Raw genomic sequence first — 21,034 nt, forward strand, 5'->3', positions numbered from 1 at the left:
GATTCTCTGCAGTGAATGGGTGCCGTCAGTTCAAACTGCTGATAAAAACATCACAATAATGCATAACATGACTTGGTTATCTTATGAACGGAAAAAAAATCCATTCAACCTTTGTCCATAATATTGCTTTCTCCAGTAAAAAAAAATAAGTCTATTGAATCAGTGGAGAAATATGCATAGATCACACACAGTCTAAAACAGTCGAAAATGGTTCTAAACCAATATGTTGGTTTGTTTTGGAAGGACAGCAGAGGGTAGATGTTTTCATGGAGGAAGAATTTATATGGATTGACATTTTAATTTCCAAACATCTTGATGGATTGGTTTCTTTTCACTTCACAAGACTTCATATCAACTGGAATTGTGCGGATTGTTTGTGGATTATTCACTGTAGAAGATCCATGTCAAAATATAGGATCTGGCTTGTCTGGATGGAGAGATCAGAGCAATGGCTACTGTATTCATGAGCTCTGTGGTATATCTATCCACAGGACTTGTCTAGGCTGAAGATTCCCACAGAATTCCAGCACATCATCTGGAAAGGAATCATGGAGTACCGGCAGACCATGGAGTTTTCTCCACCTCCCCACATCTTGCGCACCTCTAGCGGGACATCCACCGTCAGCGTGGGCCCCACTGAAGCCCGAGGCGAGCGTGTGATCGATGCAGTGCGTTTCACTCTCCGTCAGACCATTTCATTTCCTCCACGAGACGACTGGACCGATTTCTCTTTCGACCTGGCTCCAGATTCCCGCCGCAACAAGCAACAGCGCATCAAGGAGGAGGGAGAATGAACGCGGCGCATCCCAGTTCACAACGATATACATACACACAACCATGCACATAAACACTCACACGCTCTGTTTTATTAACACACTTGGTGTTGGTCCAGATCGTTTCACAGTTTTCCTCTGCAAGTGACGTAAAAAAAAATAAAAAAATAAATCTAGTTCACTTAAACTTAAATGGGCAGATAAAATGCACTTAAAGTCCTTTATGGTTTCACTTTCTTCTGGTGGATTTAGCTTTGGTTATCATTTCAAGCCCCTTAATTGAATGCAAACAGCAATAGCGGAGGGGAAATGGTGCTTTGCTAAATTGTAATTTTTTACTGTTTCTTGAGACCAAGCACTTAAGAAATACTGACATGTTCTTACTATTCACAAACTACACACTGAACTTTTGGGGTTTCTTTCTTTTTTTTTTTTTTTTTGTTACATGGCCAAAGGTGTATTTCTGTTTTGTTTTGGTTTTTTTCCTCCCAGCAGGAGCTTTAGTGTTAATTGTATTCTTTGTTGTGACGATCATTCCTTGCAGGCGAACAGTCTCATTTTTGTATGTACTTCAAATCGAAATCGCACATGGTTCTTTTCTCTTTTTTTTTTATGCTCGCAGAAAGTGTTATTCGTTCGTTTTCACTCGTGGTGTAAGACTGATGTTGTCATGTAGCCTTTATGTAATACTGTAAACCCTTCTTTGTATCTTTCATTTGTGAGTTGCAGACACTCTCAGTACTATCGAATTGCAGTAAGTATTGAATTGCTTCTGACGGTTGTGATGCTGTCGGCAGTCTGACATGCTGTTTACTGGCCTCTAAAAGTATAAAAGAGATTTACACTGGTACAATGCCAATGTAATGTGGCTTCAGTATTTTTTTTTAAACAGATTTCCAATTCTCTTGATACTTGTTAGCCCTCTGTGGTAATGTTGTACAGATTTTTTTGTATTACGCGTTCATGTGACAACGGAGTAAACGATTCTTTATCAAACGATTATGGAATTATTGTAAATATGTTGCAATGTACTTATTTTGATATAAACCAAATAAAAAAAATATCATTTAACATCGTTTTTTTGTTTAATAGAACCAAACTGATTTTATTTCAATGGAATAGTCAGGCATAGTGGATTTTCTCAATGGCATTCTGTGGTTTAACAGACAATAAACAATGGTTAAAGTTGAGCACTGGGGATACGGTCCTCTGAACTTCTTTTAACGCACTCATTTAAGACTTTCAATTTTAATTTTTAAAACTCGCATAGTGCGACAAATTGACAGGACTAGTTCCAATATGCATCATCCACCCTTAGTCTTCATTTAACATTCACTTGACTTGTGTTAGGTTTATATTTACGTTTATTTTTGATGGCTACATTTTTTTCTTTTGTGCTTCGCATTAGTATATGGTATAACTTGCATTACTATTCTCAACAGTAGGTGGCAGGCATCCAAAACTTCAGGTTCACAATACATTCTCTGGTAAACTTGGCCATTACTTAGAGATGACCCCTTTTACTTTCAATTGCCTCACCGACTTGTTCCCTTTAATCTTGAAAGTTTTCAACTTTATGGAACCAGATACTGACAAAAGGTTCTAATAATTTCAGGGAGTTTTGGTCAATCAACACAGAGCAGCAGAGATGCATGGAAGTATTCGTGTGTCACACTGGTGCAAGCAGCATCCTGCAGGGTAGCGTACTTCCCAAATATGAAAATTAAGTATATTTATTCACCTCAATGCCTGTACGGAGGCTCCTGGTGAATCTGCTTGCGGTAAAAACACTGATCTGATAAATAAATCATACTCTTCTCAGTTACATGAGTATGCAGCAATATATGACGCTTACATCTTCAAATGGTTAAAGAATGTGTGACCTCAAACACTGAAGCAGATAAAGAGCAACGAAGTTCCTCGATTGAGGTTCCAAAATCTTATTCTCACCCTGTTTGAGACTCATATAAAAAGCTATAGCTCATTAAGGCTCGAGACAAATAAATGAGAGGATAAATCAAACTTGCTTAATTAGGTCGGTTTCTCAAAACCGAAATCAAATTCACAAAAGCAAAATGAACAAAATAACCATTTCTCATATTGACATCTCCAAGTCCAAAGTTTGAGAGCTCCTGTCAATCTTGACGGCAACGTGCCTTAAAAGTCATGACAGAACTCCACGTCAGTGTTGCCCAGGGAGGAGGTGAAGGGGTGGGGGCTGGGTGATGACGAAAAAACAGTGTGGGAATGCTCTAGTCCCTCCTTCCCCTTCAGGTGGTTTTGGTTGGAGCTGTGGTGTTTCCTGGATACCTGGACCATAGTGCAGCATCTCTGACGTCTCCGTCACTAAGAGCTCTCCATAGCATCCAGAACTTTCATGATTTGCTGTTTGATGACTTTAGTGGCGTCACCCGCATCTGGAATTAAATACCTACAGGAAAGATCACAACACTGATACCAGTTGTTGTTCAAATGTACCAAAAAAAATTTTTTTTTAATGTAATAAAAAATGTTTTTTTTTTTTACAAATATCTATATATTCTGTTAAGCTATTAGCTATTAATTAAAACTATAAAAAATATATTTTTTTTATAACAAATTTTAACTGACATCCTATTCCATTGTAACATTAGTTAACAAAATAAGCATTTAAAATACTTCTAAAGCATTTATTTATAATATTATAATATTAATTTGAACAATTACAAAAAAACAAATCAAAAGCTGTATTTAAAATCGCGGTATGTTAAAATTATTTAATGGACCTGAGCTAACATGAACTAACAATCAACAGTTCTATTTTTATTACTACGGTTAGTAACAATAACAAAAATTAACACTGTAATCCATGTATTACTCATCGTTAAATATTATTAGTTAATGCATTTACTAATGCTTGATAAGGGGAACCTATCAACATATTAAAATTAAAACTGAAAAGTATAAATCAAAAGCTACTGTAATTGAATATATTATATATATTATTATACTGGTCTACAGTATTATAGAGACTAGGAGATAATGTGAAATAAAAGTGAAAGTAAAATATCAACTGGTGTCCTGTTGTCAGTTAGCATACCTCTCCACAGCCGATATCTCCACTCCTGAAGCATTGTTGTTGCCAAACTTAAAAGTGATAAGTTCTGGATGCTTCTTCTTGGAGGTGATCTTAACCACAGAGTTTAGGGCCTGCCTGGATTGGATGTAAGCAAAACCTTTTCGGGCAGCGATCTCTCTCAAACAGTACATGTGTGTTGCAGTGATCAACAGATGGCTGTGGAAGATAAAACAACAGGGTTATCACCATTATACTCAACCCACCATCCACCAGATAGGACGGCCCAGTATCTGAAGGGATGGACTATGATTATAACAGCTTTTCACATGCAACAGTATTAGTTTACAGACTACCTTAGTAAACATAAAATATAACATTATTTTATTTTATGTTTCTTTTTTTTTTGTATTTAAATTTATTTGATGATTTTGACTTGGAGGGCCAACCCATGTCATGTGTTCAGGCGGACAACCTCACCTTGAGAACATGTGTCCAGTCTCCTTAACTTCATTACATGGAATATGGTGCTTCACATCTGGTTTGTTGATCCAAGTCTGAATATTGACAATCTCTTTCCTGTCATCATCTGATATAGATGAGCTGTCAATCTCATCTGAAAAGATGAAATAAATTTTTGTTTATAAAAAACATTTAGTAAAAACGCAAATGTTGAATTTATTAGTGTGACCCTGGACCACAAAACCAGTGACAAGGGTTTTTTTTTTTTTTTTATCAGGATTATACATCATCTGAAAGCTGAATAAATAGGCTTTCCACTGATGTGTGGTTTGTAAGGACATGACAATATTTGGTCGAGACACAGCAATAAAAAAAAAAATCTGGAATCTGAAGGTGCATAAAAATAAAAAATCTAAATATTGAGAAAATTGCCTTTAAATTCGTCCAAATGCATATTACTAATCAAATATGACGTTTTGATACATCTACAGTAGTAAATTTACAAAATATCTTCATGGTTTTGCAATAAAAGAAAAATCTATAATTTTGACCATACAATGTATTTTTGGCTATCGCTACAAACATACCACAGAGACTTAAGACTGGTTTGGTGGTCCAGGGTCACATACGTAGAATGGCAAAGGTTTAGTACAGTAGTTCTCCACCAGGGGGCCAGACCCAAGAGGAAGGCTCGACAAGCTTCCCCAGTAGGTATTAAAATGATTTACATTTAGTTATATTTACAATCATATTTAATATATTCCACACACCAGCATGAAACTTCTGTTTTCACATTCTCTCATGAGGAGTATGTGAGAAGAGCATAGGAGAGAAATGCCCATTTTCAAGATATTTTCTATATATATATATATATATATATATTTTTTATGCCTTCAAAATACTAAATAAAAAGCACAAATCATACAGGATTCTTTTTTGTTTTTTTTTAGCTTGTGTATTTAATCAGCTTTTATTTTTATGGGGGGGGGGGTGTCTCTGCTTTGTAATTTTTTATATTACGTTTTAACTTTATTGTAGTTTAATGTAGTTTTTAGTTTTAGTTTAGTACAACATTTTTACCGTATTTTCTGGACTATTAGTCACACTTTTTTTCATAGTTTGGCTGGTCCTGCGACTTATAGTCAGGTGCGACTTATTTATCAAAATTAATTTGACATGAAAGGAGAGAAATGAATTAAGAGAAAACATTACCGTCTACAGCCGCAAGAGGGCGCTCTATGCTGCTCTGTGCTCCTGTAGTCTACACTGAAAACAGAGCGCCCTCTCGCGGCTGGAGATGGTAATGTTTTCTATTGGTGCTTGGGTCTAAATAAATGCGACTTATAGTCCGGTGCGACTTATATATGTTTTTTCCTCATCATGACGTATTTTTGGACTGATGCGACTTATACTCAGGTGCGACTTATAGTCCGAAAAATACGGTAATTTAAATTTTGTACATTTAAGTTTTTCATTTAATATTTATATTACAACTTATTTCGATAAAAAAAATAATAATAATAAAGAGTAAGGGTTTGTTATAAATAATTACAATAGTGCAAGTGTGTATGAACTATGAATGTCCCTGATTTAAATCGGTGTATTTACCTGTATCATACTCTTCCTCATCACCAATGCTGAAGACAGGCTTCACTCCCCTGTACGGCTTCCCCACCCGATCACTGCTGCTTACGTGCCTGAAGGAAATAAGAAGCATCAAAGGTACTTATAAAACCTACAAGAAGAATAAAAGTTTGCCCTTCACACCAACATTGTTTTCTTTGTCCTAATACAGACATTCTAAGAGCATGGCAGTGAGATGAGGTGTCCTCTAGGATTAAAAAGGTGAGTACCGTTAGTTGGAAGAAAGAAAAGTTAACATGTTCGCAATCTACCAGAGATGAGAATCAAAGTGTGGAAGGACAGGCACTGCACAAAAGTCCATTTTACTGTAAAACTGAACAACTTTAACATTTCATTGTCCCAGTCTTGCACAGCTGTGATCAAATCTGTATAAAAACAATGAAAGACTGTGTTCTCTCTCCAAACATATGAGGACCCAGACAGCAGAGATCAGACTGTGAGACACAAACTGCTAGCGTAAAACAAAAAGAAGAAGAAAGTGGCAAAAGCACTGTTAGAGGTCAAAACTGCCGACACTGTCAGAAAGTGACAAGACCGCTTCCACTTCTCCGAGTGGTCTTTGTGAATTCTACTTCACATGCGTGTGAATGCCTGGTAGTGGATGACAAATGAGCAGTTTCTAGAATGTTACTCTATTCTCAGAAGTATCCGAGAAGGAAACAGGAAATTCAGAAGGATGAAAAGGATATTTGCACTATAGATGCAGGTGATGCAGATGCATATGGTGTTAGAGCATACTTTACTCAGGGTTTTAAAAACACCTACAATGAGCTAAAGCGGATAGCGCCACCTTGAGAGGGCATGATGCGGAAACCAGATGCACGCTGGTGGGGCTACAGACAAACATTAATGAAGTCTTACCGATCCAGTATTCCCTTGTCTGGCCAGGGTAGATTGAAAGATATTCTAGTGTGAAATAACAGGGCATAGGTCGGGAAGAGGATTAAAACAGAAAGACTTCAGAAAATCAATCACTTTAAAGAAATTCCTCGACATAATATAATTTCAGCTTGTTCTTGCTTTTAAATACAAGTAGCGGTGAAAAATAAGACAGTGTAGACGTTTTTGCAACTGGCCTCTGATCATTAAACAGCCCTCATATTTTCTTTTTTCAGTTAATAGAAGATAGAACACATCTGGAAAGGAAAATGTGAAAGAAAGCCTGTCCAGTGCAATGAATATGAAAGATGCTCACCTTTCCACCGGTGTGGAAGTGTTTTCAATGAAGCTGATCACCTTCTCTTTTACATTAACTGACTTTGACTTGAGAGCGAAGGTCATTTTGTTGACAAGTGATTTAACTCCTTTGCCATCTGTGCTGTTCAGTTCCCCCTGGATCAATATAAGAGATGAGCTGAATTAACTTTGGGAGATAATTTATCCGAGACTAAAGAGGCATTTGCTTGTCAGTGAAAGTTGAAACATTTAATGGCTTGCTTTACTTGAAATGTCCACATGATGGCAATAAATATCACCCAGAAAATAAAAGGAATATGCCACACGTGTCCACCTTATTTTTCCAATGCGGAAATAAGTTAAGACTATACGCTTTGGAGACATTAATTATCCACAATTAAAAATCACACACCTTTAACATAAATATGTTCTCTAAATGTAAATGTCTGAGGAGGATCAATGTTTGAAAATACAACTTCCGACCGATTTCCATTACTTTTTCATTTGTTTTACAGGAAAAAATCAATCATTCAGACGTATGCTCAGAAAAATCTACTTCCATAAAAGGGACATTTTCATATACCCCATTAAAAGGCATAAATTAATTTATTATGCTCAAGATTTCTTTTTAGATTTTCCTCAAATAATTTGTTTTTTTTTCAGGATGTTTAGATATTTATGTTGGAAAACAAAAATACTCCGAAAGATATTCCTTTTTTTGCAATGAAGCAACATCCTGAATTCAAGACATCCTGCTCTGATTTAAAGCATTATGTTGTGGAGACACAAATTAAGACTTAGGACCCACAGAAACCCTGTTGAAATCGGACTGAGAAAAATAGATATTTTATAATAGACAATGCCAAAAAAGCATGGTTTGAAGGCTACACGTCGAGTAACACAGCATTGTAAAGTGCATCACACACACAAAACTCACGTCAGCTGAGCTGAGGCTGCTGTGGGATCCTGAGGTGCTCACGATCCAGTGAACATAAACATTATCCGGCCCTTCAACATTAATATCTGCTAGGTGCTTCTGCAACGCTGAGCATTAAAGAAAATCAATTATATAGTCAGTCTCATCTGCATATTGCAACTGCTGCTTTTAGTATCTGAACAAATTACATTTAATTGTTTATTTATATTTGATTTACTAATTACATTTTGTCCAATATTTGCCCAAAAGATACAATACACAGATGCAATACAAAAAATGTATTAAATGTTTTATTAATTTAACTAAAAACAGAACTTACCCATAAATCCACCTTTTGCTATGCTCACAAACTCTTTATTTTTCTAAAAAAAAAAAGAGAGATTTACCACTTGTATTCTTAACAGTTGTGAAATGCTTCCAATAATAAATTTACACAATTCCGTATGTAGCAGCAGATGCAGTTCTGACCTGCAGAAAGTGGGCAAGCACCATGTTCATGTACATGTCCTCTTCTTCACGTCCACTGCCCATGAAGCACAGATGCTCTCCGCTTGCCACAGAGCCGGACTCCAGAGACTGCTTCTGTGCCTCCAGGAGAGACTTCACTGACAGGGCAAACTCAGAAGGATTATGAAGCATCTGTGAATCAATAGCATATTATTACGGTTTTGCTGGTGAAGAAAACCGAGGTGCATGGAGCGGTGTGCAATTTCTCCATGAGGCAGCCACACATGCCTTCTCTGCTTGCAAAAAATCTTACCAGGTCAGAGTCCAGGTGAAAGGCAGTGGAGAGGTGACCAGCATTGTACTGCTCAGCAGGACGGCAGTCAACTACAAAAAACCTCACGCCCTCCTAGACAGCATACAAAAACATGCATATTAATAGAAATAACATCTCTGGAAAAAACAAAGGGCATCACATGTTGATACTCATCTGTTGTTGATTCTTGTGCACAGTTGGTTCAGGGTCAGATACAAAATAGTTTTTTTACATATAAGGAGCACATAAAATATGGTGGACAGAAGCTCAAAATTGTGTGCTTGACTTGAAATATGGTAAACATGCTATAAAACAATCTCGTCTCTTCAAAAGACTTGGATTAAACCATTTGATTCATATTGATTACTTTTACAGTGCTTTTTGATAAAAAATAAAATAAAATTTGAGAATATTAAAAGATATTTCCACTAGTAGGGGTTTACATACTATTCATTTACTATAGAGTAAACATACTATACATTTACTATATAGTAAACATACTATACATTTACTATATAGTAAATGATGAAAACAAATTCTGGGTGAACTACCCCTTTAAATGTTGATCGTCAACATGAATAAATATGAAGGATGATGTTTTGGCCAGTTATCTTCGAGCTGGGACTCACAGGTTGCAGCTGGTTGGCTTGCAGGATTTCAGGGACAGATACAGGCAAACACAGAGCCTGACTGAGGTCCATGTCTTCTTCTTTCAGAGCCACCAGACTGCTGCCAAACAGATTATGGTTCTCCTGCACATACATAAACCAGACAAACAAACATCTGATACCTGCTAAACCGTTACTGTGATACACCGCGATTCGATCTTGATGCATCTATTGTGAGGTGCATCATATTGAGAAGAAGTTGTTAATACACAGCCCAAAGAACTCAGACAATGCTTACCTTTCTGAGAGATAGAGGCGTCTTGCTGATGTAATACTGTGCTAAAGAGAACAAGTCTTCAATGTCCTCTGCCTCTAGTAATGCTGGTGACTGCTCCAGCATTTCTGGAAAAAAAAAAAAAAGAAAGAAAGAAAATGTATAGCTGTATACTTTGGTCACACAGGACAATGGTAAAGATTTTTTTTAAGTATTGTTTTAATAAATAAAGAACAGAAGAATTTACTGATGATGTCATCTTTGCTGTCTCCTTCTTGGGCAAGGATGCCTTCCCTGGACATCAGAAAAACAGAGAAAACATTTTTTTGCTTGATCTCATAAACGGGTGAGAAAAACTCATTAATTGATTGAGTGCACTGAACGGTCTGAACTGTCACATACTTGGCATTGACAAGGATGATGAGCATGAGGAAGAAAATGAGAAAAGGGTCCGCTTGTTGGAGATAAATATCCCACAAGGCCTGTGACACCTCAGGGAGACAGTTGCTAGAGAAGAGACTGCCCATCTGCAGGATACAAGGAAAAAAAGGATTCTTTAGCATACAACTCAAAATAATTTGACTCATTTTAGGAAGATGACCATAAAACGCTTTCAGAATTGATCCATAGTAAGTATGAGTTAAGTATAAATTACATATACTAAGGCAGGGGTTTCCAATCCAGCTCCTGGATGGCCACTGTCGCGCAGACTAAAGCAAGTATAGGTATCTGCAGGAAAGTAATGGGAGTTTCCAGATCAGGGTGTTTTTACACCATGATTCCTGATCGATTGACTGCATTTACACTGCAGATCTTGATTCCCAAATCCAACTTTCTGACTATATCTGATTTTTGCATTTACACTATACACTGCTAAAACTAGCAAACGTAGATGTTCTGACCCGGAAAAGGAATTAAAACAGCATGAAATACAATGGATGCAGATGCAAATAAAATGATAGTGTTTTGCTTTCCACAATATTCTGAAAAGTCAAAAAAAAAAAAAAATCAGCAAAACATTGGTCTCGTACGGCGGAGAAAAAAAAGAGGAGCCCTTGTTGCAGCCTGGGCAAATTGTGCACCTATAATAAGTCATGTGATCTCAGTTGGTGGTGTCCACCTGAGTTGACGTCACTTTTTTTAATGACGCACAACTCGCATTTACTGGGGAATATCCGATTTGTCTGCTTACATGGCACATGCAAATGCACGTATCCGATTCACATCCGATTTATTACCACATATGAATGAGGCCTGAATCCGATCTGAGAACATCGGAATCCATGCGGTTTTTTCCTGCTTCATTTGTGTTCACCAGTCATATCGGATCTGTGCCACATGAGAGGAAAAATTGGAATTGGGTCACTTGAATCTTGCAGTGTAAATGGGGTTGGGTAAGGGGGATCATTTAGTTTGAAAACACCCACAAGGGGCTAAACGCCCACTTTTGCTCTGCAGAGACTTAAGTCTCGACTAAAGCTTCAACTTCAATTACTGGATTAAACGCACCTGAACCAGCTAATCAAGGTCTTGAAACTTGTACTAGAAACTTCCAGGAAGGTGTGTTGTGGCAAGCCGGAGCAGGATTGGACAGCCCTGTACTTAGCCAAATACTTGATAAAATATTCAAACAGGCCAGAGATCGACTGACCCAGTTGATGGCGTAGGAATCAGGAGTGATCTTTTTTGTGTCCAGGAATGAGCAGAGTTCAGGCTCATGGTACTGCAGCAGGAGTCTGAAGAGGTGAAATGGTCTTCCCTTCACAACACAGTCTCTGCAAAGGGCAAATAATATGATCCTTAAATCAAGAAAACTGCTATATATAAAACCTGCATGCCCCACTTCTGCCAACCTAATTGTTTCAATTGTCCTTTTTGGCCAGACAAGACATTGAAGAGGTCAAGAGGTTAAAAAACTAACAAACTTTCTTCAGTTTAAATCGTTTCAGGGATTCAGTTTTGCTACATTATCTCCAACATTTTATTCATTTTTAAGTAAAGAAAAACACAGACAGACATATGAACACCCCTACCGTGGGATGTATTTATTCATGATGGCGTAGAAGCAGTTGTAGAGCTCTTTGCGGGACAGCTGTAAGCCCAGGAGTGGTTTGAGGATGTGTGGCCAACTAAGATCTGGAGTGAAGGAGACATTTCTGGACTTGCAGTAAAATGTGATCACCGACTCTACGTCTGACACCAGGTCCCGTCCTTCCTCTACTGGTATGCCTAGCTCATCTATATGAAAAAAACAATTACCATCATAATATAAGAAATCCATATTTCATACTCATATTTTTCACCAGTACATTGTTTGAGATAGCGGGTTTGTGCACAGAACAGAAAAGAATGCATGAGATTTATCATGACTCTGGAAGCATCCTTCCAAGATGAGCTACCAAGCTAGTACTGTTGGTTTATTAACTTTGGTCAAAATGCAAGACATAAATCAATGTGTGATAGCATCAATTGTTTTCTTAGATAATAGTATGAGTGTTAATTTCATTTCCATTCAAAATTTATCAAAAGCATTATTTATTTCAGTAAGTGTACAAACTTTACTTTAAAATTAAAGTTAAGTATTTGAGCTGGAATAACTAATTAAATGACTAAATAAATATTATTTATTCAGAAAATAATCTAAATAAAATAAGTCATGATAAAACTGAAATAGCGACAGATCTTTTATTTTGCACTGTGACATATTTGATTAAAAAAAAGACTGAATTATGATATATTAATCAAACATTATGAGGCCCAAAAATAGAAAATAAATATACATGAATGAATAATTCTCATAGCTATAGCATGCCTAATAAAAGAGGAGATTGCATGCAGACTTTAAACAAATTACAAAACAAATTCTCCAAAAGAACCTTCTAAATAAAAATGCCTAATTGCATTACAAATTAAATCAAAATAATACAAAGAAGGTACTCTTAATAACAAAAATAATTTGCTAGTTTAGTTTCAAGACATGCTTTACAAATAAAGTCATCACTGCAGTTAAAGTGTTTTAAAACTGCAGAAGTACACAAACAATCAAACAGAAAATCGTGCTAACAGGCAAATGTGTGTGGAATACACAATATGTCACAGGAGGTTTTGAATAACCTGCAGGCTTATAATAAAGTGTCTGACCACATTCATAAAACTGATATACTATAGAGGTGCAGTGCATTACCACACATAAATGGCACAATGAAAATGAGGTGATGTGTGCAAAGGTTATTCACCAATGATCTGCTGACTGCGGTTGTGAATGAGCGTCTGTTCTGCTAGGTCCAAAGCCCCATCCCATGAGGACAGACTATCTCCTTTACCAGACACGTTCAAAGCAATCTGTCAACACACATGTTCAAAATCAGAGCCAGAACTAAAACTTTTGGGAAAAAAGTGCATAAAGAAAGCAACTGAAATTCAACAAGGCTCCTAAAGCATAGTGTATGATATAAGCTAATGCCATCCCCATGGGGTGTATGTTTAAAGGGTCCTACACTTCAAACCTACTACAGTTTCGTTAATGGACATCTGATCGATACAGAGGCTCTCTAAAGCCCTTTGGGAGCCACTGTCTCTCAAGGAAACCCTTTAAAACAAAGCTCTGCATGGATCTCTTATGTATTCTATCATAAGCATGATTAATGCCTTTTCTGTCTCACTCATCAACACACAGCATGTACAATCTTTTCAAAGCTTTTATAATCCATATAGTCAGTGTTTTCCACTTGATGCTAAACAGGCTAATTAGTCAAGTCATTTTGTCTTCAGACACACATATTATATATATACCTACCATCCATAGCTTGGCCCGCTGTTGTGGAGGTAGGCTTCGGACCTGGATAACACCATCCTGGTCAGTGTCCAGATCACATTCTGCCGAGTCAAGAGCATCAGCCAGATCATCATTCCTTCAGAAAACACACACACACACACACAATAAATGCACACGACACACTGTGATCAAATCACTCAAAACTTCATTTAGAAGAAGTCAAGGACAGATTCAGACCTTGTGGGCTCAAATGGGTTTGCTTTACTTACTCAGAACTACGAAACAGTAACAAAATGGCAGAAACAACAGTATGTAAAAATTCTAAATTATTCTATATTGAAAAAAAAAAATTATGATGATCACGAAAGCTGTGTATTTAATCAAAATACTGTAAAAACACTAATAGTGAAATTATTCAAATAAAATTTATTTATTTATTTTGAATGTTAAATGTGATTTATTCCGGTCATGGCAAAGCTGAATATTCAGCAGCCATTATTTAAGTCTTCAGTGTAACAATACTGATTTGGAATAATAGCTTAGGCAGATAGCAAAAAGCATCCAGTGTGAACAGCCTCTGACATTAATCATTTATGAGCAATATGCTGAGCAGCTATACAGAAATTAATATTGCCATAACAAGGCAGGCGTGTTTGTGCACACCAGCTGACATGGCTACGCTATGAATGAACACACATTACTGAGAATTCTGGAGAATAAGACTTCCACCAAGTGCAATATTCAGTCAAAAGGGCACAGCACTCCAGGGTTTCTCTCGAAAGTACTACAAACTCTAGACACTAGCAAAAGAAGCTAAGAACTTGGCGTGGGGATTTCCAGGAGACAAAAAGAGAGCACTGGACTTATCTTAGGCAACTGAGGTAAAACCCAGACAAAGCCACACTCTCAGACACACACTCTACTGCTGAAAACATCTGCTGGAATCAGAACATCTGCATCACTCATTAAAACACACTGCAAATGCTGCAATTATTTAATGTGTACAACCGCTGCAGCTAAAACATACATCATATTACAAAATAAACTTTTTACAGAGTAATGTTGGTATTTATTTACATCAATAGAATTGGTTAATAAATACATAAAAAGACCCAAATATAGTGTAAAGGTTATTGTTGATGGGTTCCACACTCATTCTAAATTCCTGACATAGTCTTAAGGAAGAAGACGAAAGCTGTCTAACAACCAGCCATACCAAGCATTCTCAACTGGGGTGAGAAATGCAAGTTGCCACGTCCTGATATTTTGGCTGAATGCCTTAATAATAATAATAATAATAATAATAATAATAATAATGCCTTAAGACAGGAAACTTTAGGAGCCAACAAATTATTTAGGTAAAAAAAAAAAAAAACTTTAGAAACGCCATGTGTAATGGACTTTGATATTACAGACTGAAATATACGCCACCCTCACACTTTTATCTCCACATCCTAAATCTCCATTTATCGGAATCATTTATCTTCCTGGTCACTGTCTGTGAAAACAGGAAGAGGATAAAATGCAAAAAATAAAATGTCTGTGATGTCTGTGTGTGAATATGTTCCTGTTGTGGAGGAACTGCTAAATACTTTTTATTTTGCAGTTCCTCTGTAGAATGGTAAGCAAAACTGTTTAGAAAACTTTAATGGTGTGTGGATTATGAGTGAAAAGACTGATCTTCAGGTATATGACAATTTAACAAATGGTAACAAATACATGTGTATTACTTCAAGATTGGAAATGGTTTTCTGAACAGTTCTGTTCTAAACCAAAACATGGCAACACAAACAATAAAGCACAATAAATGTTGACGTCAATAAGTTTTCAGTTTACTTGGGCTATCAATAGAAAATTTACTCATACATTCCTCAGACATTTATAACTTAAGAGGAGTCTGATGCTCATACAACTTTACTGTACAAGACATAACTGAGTCATAATAAGAATCACAAGAAGGAGGGAAAAAACTGTACAGTAATCCACCATTCCTTTTCCATTTTGTTATTTCAGTAGATAATTGAAACTATGATCTTTGTCGTTATTTTCAACCTCAGAGGACAAGAGTCACAAAAATCCATAAAGTTGTTTCAGTCAGTTCCTGGATCACAGTTTCAAAAAGGTAACTTGCTACAGCAATTAAAGATGTCTTACACGGCTAAACGGAAGAACTCGCGCTTTTAACAAGAGCCGAGAAACGTTAGCTAAACCCATCGTTACCATATTAGTGAGGAAAAAACCTGGCCATAGTGAAATGGTAGCGAAAACTAAGATTAGATCTGAATCATCACAACTCTATTGTCTGCAAAGCTACGCTAGTAACACCTAGCAAAAGCGGTTTTAACACAACCAACTTCTACGAGAACACAACAATGGCGTTTAATCGCATAAAATACGTATCATACAGATCACAAATAAAATGACAGTGTCAAACTGAAGAAGGGCTGTGAAACATCTGAAGTCTCCAAACAATATACACTCGCTGCTTTGGCTAGCCGGACTAACGTTAGCTGTTTAGCTCAGCATCGCTTTCTACCTGACACTCAAACAGCTGTCGTGAAAAAGCTAGATTAATAGTCTTTCTTCAACGGACTTCAAGTTCCAAGTGACAATATCAGACTAGGAACCGTGAACCGTTCTACGTTAAAACTGATCGGTGGCGTTTTCTTACCAGCTGCCTTGAAGCACTTCCCCTACAGCATCCGCCATTGCTGTGGTGACGGTCCACGTCAAACTGTGTCGTAAATACCAGCGTGTTGTCGCTACGACTACACGCACGCACGCGCTTAGCACAAGTCGAGACGCGACGTAATACGCGATAATCAGCAAAACTGTGGATTGATTCTAAAAGAGCGAGATTTTAGCTTTGATTAATAAAAAACCTTTCTAGACCAGCTTAGTTTCAACATGACATGACAAGTGTTTCCTGTTTCCAAAATAAATCAAATGCATTAGTTGTGCATGCAGCCTACTAGGCTGCTGAATTGATCTGGGATAAATTGTAAATTTTTCCTCTAAAGATGCATCTCATTGATGTGTGATTTGTGTCATTTGTAATGTGTTGTCGAATAAATAAAATAGAAGACTTTTTTAATAAATAAGCTAAATATCATTTGTGTTCATTAATATATATATTACATATATTTTTAATGCACTGTTGTGAACTTTGTCTTGATAAAAGGGAGGAAAGACACATTTCACTCTTTGCCCACTTCTTGTATCTTCAGTAGCTGCTTCTTCATACAGTTATACCTTTGAAGGGTTTTTAAAAAGAATTGGTGAGGTAGATTTATTCCGGGTTGGTTGATTTATTTATTTAGCCAAAAATATCAATAAAACAAAATGCCTGTTGTCTGAGAAACATTTAAATCGACAACCATACGTTTTAAATGTTAGCCATGAGGAGAAGTCAAGACAACGACAGTTACAACATTACCCTGGCTCGTGCTTTGACTTTTCAAAATGTACTTTGTTGTCATTATAGTCTATGATATGACAATGATGATGCTTTTCACAACTTCTACACTTTCATGCATAAAACTGCTGAAAGATAGATGTTGGCAAGACAAAACAGTCAAAGACTTTTGAGAGCAAAATTATTGAATAGCACCAGAATTTAAGACATTTCTGTCACATTGAGTGTTTTATGCTTTATATATGTCGATGACTGCATATAAATGCTCATTTACTGATCTAATTTTATTTTTTAACCTTGCCAAAAAGTAAGGCGGCATACTACTTCTCACACTGTCATTTTTACTTTCAGAATTCTTCAAAAATTTAAGCACTGACTTCAACTAAAATGTATAATAAAAAAATATACTAATGTATAAATGTGCCAGTTTTCATCTGCTGTTCCTTGACATGTGGTGACCACCTCCTTTAACTAAGCACATTTAATAATCATTAAATTAAAAATAATAACAGATACAAACTAATCTGCATTCAAAACACAACACCAATCTGGTTTTTGAATTGTGAGCTACTCATTTCTTTATTTGATATTATCATACATTAACACACAGATAAACCTAACCAACATCACATTTTCCCCTCTCATTGTTTTTATTTATATTTACATGAGCCATTTATGTATTTATTATTTTGCACAGCTACTATCAACAGATCAAGCTCCACAAATTCATTTTTAACCTTTAGGTGGAGCCACTTGGCTTGCATTGTAAGGTATTTTAAACAATCATTCATGATCTTCAAACATGCAGCAGTCTTGAATGATTCGTTCCTTTGAAATTGGTCTGTGAATCCATTAATACTAATTGATCAGGCTGGAAAAAGAAATTAGCAAACATATGTAATCATTTACATATTATGCAATGCTTAATAATAAATGTATACATGCATAGGGAAATTATCACATCCTATTTTTTGTACACTATTATGTCTAGTCGGGTTAATGCCAAGCCCTGTACCGTATTACACATTCAATCAACAATGGTTTAAAAATAGAGCCACATCATCTCAATCCATATTTAAAAGACTGTAATGCCACTTTGTTGTTTTTGATGTTAAAGTCATATAACAAACTTAAAGTAGGTAAATAATATAAAATGAACTTTCTTTAAAAAGATGGATGAATGAATGTAGATAATGAAGACATGGCAGCAATAGTCAAAAATTATATTACGGTTTTATTAAAAAGGATCAAGAAAACCACCATTCTCGAATGAAACTGAAACAGGGATTTAAACTTCTACCAAACAATTAATTTGTATATATAACTAGTTAGGATTCTATAGAATTGTCCCCCATGGGCACAAATATACATAATGTATTTAAGGACATGCCACTAAAAGTACCTCAATATCTCAAGTTTTTACAAATGAATGTAAGATTAAAAAAATACCAGGGACTAAGAACTTAGTTGCTAAATGTAAGGTGTTTTTTTATTTTCTTGCTTTTAGATTCATAAAGAAGGGAGCCATTCTTCAAAAATACACCTCAATGACATTATTTCACAGAGAAACCAAACAAAATAAAATCAGATCCGTGTAGTGTGAAAGATAAAACGAGAGGAATGTAATTTTGGTGATTCATATTTTTTTCTAGGTTAATTTTTTTGCACAAAAATGACATTATAATTTTTATATATATATATTTGAAACTGTATAGCCTCAGTTTGAAGAGATGGGCATTAAAGAATCTGCAATTTGTCTTGATTTAGATTTTCTTTTTTTATATATCCATTTCTGAATCTCTTCTATAGGATATTACTTTATCATTTGTATTCACATGTATTATTAAATGCTGCACAGAACGTAAAAAAAAAAAGAGGTAAAAATAAACCCATAAAAAAAGAATAACTGTATGGCCAAATTACGTATTTAACCTCAATATAAATCCCCTTTTCATGAACAGTGCCATCACAGCAGTGACACATCAAAAACAGATTTATAACACAAATACATCAACTAAAACTTTAATCCTTCACTTCCCATACAACAAAGAAAGGTTGCTAGGATGTGACCGTAAAAGGACAAAACTTGTGCACATTACAGCATTAAACCACAAATCCATAATCCAGTCCTGCTGATGGTATACACTGGTATAATAGAATAAACTGACTGAATCTGGCATCTTGGATGGAACGAAAAAAAAATAGTACTGATTAAAGAGCCCATTGTCCATAGCTGACCATTAAATTAAGATTATATAATCAAAAAGATTCACATTTGTCATACCAATTGGCAGGGAAGGCTGAACATGAACAAATGAGTACTGTTGCAAGTTGCAAGATAGCCTAAGCCATACTCAGAGAGGGAGGATGATTTGATATCAAACAAAGCAGCCATCAGTCATTTTCACTTGCTTGCTTTCGGTTTTATCTTGTTTCCTCTTGCTGCTCCTCCACCATTTTCGGTGCCACCTTCCAGTACTCAAATAAAAAAAATGGTTATAAACATGGTAGCAGAACCTGTTCGGCCTTCCTTTTCATTGATAATGATCATCTTTATAATGATAAAAAAAAAAAAAAAAGGGTTATGGGATGTGTACTGTGGCCTGGCAGTAGAGAGTGGTGAAAAGAGGCAAGAGTTATAGCGTGGGAGGCTTGAGGCCATACTTCTTGGCCACCTCCGTCTGGGCATAAGCAGCATCACAAAGGGAGTAGAGATGGGCCATCTCCATCTCTGACTTGGCCAAGTTGATGGCCTTGTTGAACATGTCTATAGCCTTGTCCAGATTGCCTCTGTGGGAAAAAAAAATTAAAATTATTATTATTTTTTTTTTAGTTTTGTCCTGAACTAAAACCATAATGTTGTAACAGCGACATATATGTTTCAATATAATCAACGACTTACAAATTAGGAATAAAAAAAAAGAAAAAAAAAAAGAAAAAAGGGTAAGCAAAACATCACAAACCTTTGGACTTCAATGGTTCCCATAGTTTCATAAGCAAAGTCACATTTATTGTCAATTTCAATGGCTTTGCTTATGAGTTCAAGGCCCATTTCCAGATCCTGTTTCCACTGAAGCTGCAACAAACTGCAAAACAAACACAACTGATTAGTATTCACTACGTTGAACATTAATGGATTACCAGGATCGCACAAGTAAAAAATACATCAAACTAACCCTTTGTGGACATATGTTGTGGCGTTATCAGGCTCTAGTTCGATACATTTGTCATACATTTCATCTGCTTTACCAAACTGTTGCTGGTCTGTTAGTGCCTATCACAAAAAACAAAGACATTAGATTTTTGTTAAGTAAAGAATGATAAAGCATAATTTTATAAAGTGTTTGATGCAATCAAGGTGAGCAATACCTGTGCATACAGAGCATAGCCCTCAGCACACTTTTTAAACCTCCTAATGACATCCTCAAAACCATCCATGGCTTTCTGAACCTGGGATGGGTTGTTTCCAGTGTAGGCCTGTCGGTACTATGAGGAAAAAAATGTCTATTAAAGTTCATAACTCAGAGTAAAATTCAGAATTTTCTCATTATCAGGTTGTTTTGGTTGAAAGTCAATAGCATTAGACCACATCCATTAAAGGGTTACTCCACCCCAAAATGAAAATTGTCAATCACTTAACCACATGACGTTCCAAACCCGTAAACACAATTTAAGACATTTTAGATGAAAACCGGGTGGCTTGAGACTTTCCCATAGAATGCCAAATAAATAACAGTGTAAAGGTCCAGGAAAGTATGAAAGACATCGTCAGAATAGTCTATCTGTCATCAGTGGTTCAACCGTAATGTTATGAAGCAATGAGAATACTGTTTGTAAGTGAAGATAATTAAAATAATAACTTTATTCCACAATTCCTTTGTTAGCAGTCTCCTCTTGCATCTGTCCACATCACTCAAACTGCGTATGCTCCTCTGTGTCAGCCACACCACAAGGATGCACTGTTTTCTTTCAAATCAAAGCATAAATACAGGTAGAAACAGCATATCTTGTGGCACGGCTGACAGCTTGAACCACTGATGGCAGATGGACTATTCTGATGACGACTTTCATACTTTTCTGGACTTTACTTGGCTGTCTATGGGACAGTCTCATGCCATCTGGAATTCACCCAAAATATCTTAGTTTTTTTTTCCG

At 36.2% G+C, this 21,034-nt stretch overlaps 3 protein-coding genes across 14 annotated transcripts in view; 1 reads left to right on the plus strand and 2 right to left on the minus strand.

Annotated features, from left to right (window-relative positions):
- The window catches only part of tp63 (tumor protein p63), a 38,755-nt gene extending 36,911 nt beyond the window's left edge, over nt 1-1,844 (plus strand). For 8 of the 11 annotated variants that reach the window (XM_052599489.1, XM_052599490.1, XM_052599491.1 and 5 more), the window contains one exon: nt 492-1,844. In XM_052599489.1, the coding sequence (XP_052455449.1) occupies nt 492-794 (303 nt within the window). In that variant the 3' untranslated portion in view covers nt 795-1,844. The remainder of the gene's footprint in view (nt 1-491) is intronic. The other 3 variants (XM_052599498.1, XM_052599494.1, XM_052599497.1) reach the window with 3 other exon arrangements.
- Nucleotides 1,189-16,285, minus strand: LOC128015570 (TBC1 domain family member 23). Of its 2 annotated transcripts, XM_052599487.1 has the most exons (19): nt 16,136-16,285; nt 13,486-13,600; nt 12,926-13,031; nt 11,723-11,927; nt 11,341-11,464; nt 10,092-10,216; nt 9,937-9,983; nt 9,714-9,817; nt 9,437-9,559; nt 8,808-8,900; nt 8,516-8,686; nt 8,367-8,409; nt 8,048-8,154; nt 7,130-7,266; nt 6,796-6,840; nt 5,899-5,987; nt 4,309-4,444; nt 3,853-4,047; nt 1,189-3,204 (listed from the first exon to the last, which is right to left on the minus strand). In XM_052599487.1, exons 1-19 carry the CDS (start codon nt 16,171-16,173, stop codon nt 3,120-3,122), a joined length of 2,088 nt encoding a protein of 695 aa, XP_052455447.1. In that variant the 5' UTR covers nt 16,174-16,285; the 3' UTR covers nt 1,189-3,119. The 2 variants fall into 2 exon arrangements, with proteins under 2 accessions (XP_052455447.1, XP_052455448.1); XM_052599488.1 differs by lacking the exon at nt 6,796-6,840.
- A 2,057-nt stretch (nt 16,286-18,342) lies between these two features.
- The window catches only part of LOC128015576 (mitochondrial import receptor subunit TOM70), a 9,514-nt gene continuing 6,822 nt past the window's right edge, over nt 18,343-21,034 (minus strand). Inside the window, exons 9-12 of the mRNA XM_052599504.1 lie at nt 20,249-20,365; nt 20,056-20,153; nt 19,843-19,965; nt 18,343-19,669 (exon numbers count right to left, since the gene is read on the minus strand). Coding sequence (XP_052455464.1) covers nt 19,516-19,669; nt 19,843-19,965; nt 20,056-20,153; nt 20,249-20,365 — 492 coding nt within the window. The 3' untranslated portion in view covers nt 18,343-19,515. The remainder of the gene's footprint in view (nt 19,670-19,842; nt 19,966-20,055; nt 20,154-20,248; nt 20,366-21,034) is intronic.

This window comes from Carassius gibelio, chromosome A6 (assembly GCF_023724105.1).
Source record: "Carassius gibelio isolate Cgi1373 ecotype wild population from Czech Republic chromosome A6, carGib1.2-hapl.c, whole genome shotgun sequence".
In the NCBI taxonomy this organism is placed as follows: Eukaryota; Metazoa; Chordata; class Actinopteri; order Cypriniformes; family Cyprinidae; genus Carassius; species Carassius gibelio.